We start from the raw sequence: 2,117 nt of genomic DNA, 5'->3' as shown, positions 1-2,117 counted from the left end.
TAATTTAATCATGTGTAGTATCCACACTCACTAATTACTTTAAATTGTATTATGAGTCCATTTTAAAGTGTATTAAGTGAAACATAAAGCCAATAAACTAGTGTGTAAAATGTTTTTGTCTAATCTTTATTTATAAAACTCTTAACTTTCTCTGCCTTAACTTAACTTTCTTTCCTAGTTTAACATGAACAGCCCCAAAATCTCATCACCAACCCACCAGACTCCATGTAAATAATCACTACTTTTAGCGTGTATAGAGCAGCATATCTCCACCAGACTCCATGTAAATAATCACTACTTTTAGCGTGTATAGAGCAGCATATCTCCACCAGACTCCATGTAAATAATCACTACTTTTAGTATATATAGAGCAGCATATCTGCATATATCTCAACATGAAGACAACATGAGGGCAACACGAGGGTTAACTGAAGCTGCTGCTGTTTCTTTTAAATCTTTTATTTTGAAGGATAGCGGAAGTGGAATGCTCGCTGATCAGTGCCCCTCCACAGTTGGTCAGCTGACCGACGGTCGGTCTGGTGACTGTCAAACCCGTGAAGGAGCACCGATTCCCGGACACCTGCTCCACCAGGCCGAGGCCGGTCTTTGTGTCCCCGCTGAAGGAGCCTCTGAACCCGGACTGACTTTCTGACATCCCCCGCTGTAGCCTGGATCCCGGATCTTTGGCGTAGACAAGTCGTGCTCGGAGCACCCGGACTCGGACCCTCGGCTGTGTGACCCCCCCACCCCCCAGCCGGCCCCGGGCTCAGACCCCCCCCCCCACCCCCGCTGACCACCATGGACGTGCTGGATCTTGCCATGCAGGGACTGGCCGTGTTCGGTTTCATCCTCTTCTTCGTGCTGTGGCTGATGCACTTCATGTCCATCATCTATGTGTAAGCTAACATGCTAGCTACACAGCGGTTGATGCTAGCTAAAAGGGATACAGCTACGGCGACGACAGTTAACTTTAGGCCCCAAAACATTTAGTTAATTTTAGTATTTATGTCGTTATATGGTAAAACACTACTGCGTTTCCTGTGTGGCAGAATGTTATTAAATCTGACTAGGTTATGTGAGAAATAGCATATATTCGCGTAACTTCCGGCCACAGCTGTATCCCTTTTAACCACAACCGCTATTATGCTAACCTCAGCTAGCTGACCGTTAGCTGAGCGACGCTCCTGTTTCCTGCCTGTGTTTCTGCATCATTTGAATATTTTGTTTTCATTTGGGGATTAAATCTAAAAGAGCACAAGTTTAACCCCACCTGCGGGGGGGGGGGGGGGGGGGGGGGGGGGGGGGGGGGGGGGGGTGTATGTGTGACAGCCGGTAAAACCTCCGTGTCTGATGGGTTATCTGTTGGGCGTTTTCCTGGTTAACAGCTAGCCGGCTAGTTAGCTAGGCAGTTAATTCCGCTCACTCCGGGATCCCCCTTAGCTCTTGGGAAACTAAATCATTAATTATTTACAGCTGGAAGATTTACAAAAAAAAATTAATTATTCATGACCAAGCTGAAATGTAGTTATTTGTAATTTCAGAGCAACGTCACAGCTCAGGTCCGTCACGGTTCGCTAGCGTTAATTTGCGGTTTCCGCCGAATCCCATTTAAAAATGTAGATGATTTAAAATTGTTGCGGTCGGCTGGCTGTGTCACAGCGGGGCTAGCATCAGCAACATGTCGGCCTGGGGGGGGTGGGACTCACTCATTCATTCGGCATTCATCAAATCCACGTAGTAACCCTCGGTCCCGTATAATTAATATGATTACATGTTACTAATACAGCGGATTAATGGATTTCCGACCGCCTCCGCCAACTTCAAACGGCGCAAACTAAGCAAATTTAACACTGTTATTGACATAAATGGCTACGAATTGTAGATTATCTTCTATATTCTACAACTAACATCCGTGTTGTTATTTCTTCTGTAGTGAGTGACTTTATTTATGGAAATAATCAGGCAGCGTTAAAGCGACGCGTTCTGTTCAGGTGTTTGGTGCAGAGATGCTTGGTCGGGATACAGGTGTGGCGACATCAGGGTTTTTCCTGTTACTCTGTGTGTGTGTGTGTGTGTGTGTGTGTGTGTGTGTGTGTGTGTGTGTGTGGTAATGCTTG

General features: G+C 46.0%; 1 protein-coding gene across 1 annotated transcript in view; it reads left to right on the top strand.

The window, feature by feature from the left end:
• Window positions 1–506: 506 nt before the first annotated feature.
• Window positions 507–2,117, top strand: part of ugcg (UDP-glucose ceramide glucosyltransferase) — a 5,032-nt gene continuing 3,421 nt past the window's right edge. The window contains exon 1 of the mRNA XM_034897056.1: window positions 507–896. Coding sequence (XP_034752947.1) covers window positions 799–896 — 98 coding nt within the window. The 5' untranslated portion in view covers window positions 507–798. The remainder of the gene's footprint in view (window positions 897–2,117) is intronic.

Source organism: Etheostoma cragini, chromosome 16 (genome assembly GCF_013103735.1).
Source record: "Etheostoma cragini isolate CJK2018 chromosome 16, CSU_Ecrag_1.0, whole genome shotgun sequence".
NCBI lineage: Eukaryota > Metazoa > Chordata > Actinopteri > Perciformes > Percidae > Etheostoma > Etheostoma cragini.
This window is presented reverse-complemented; position numbering and strand designations above follow the sequence as displayed.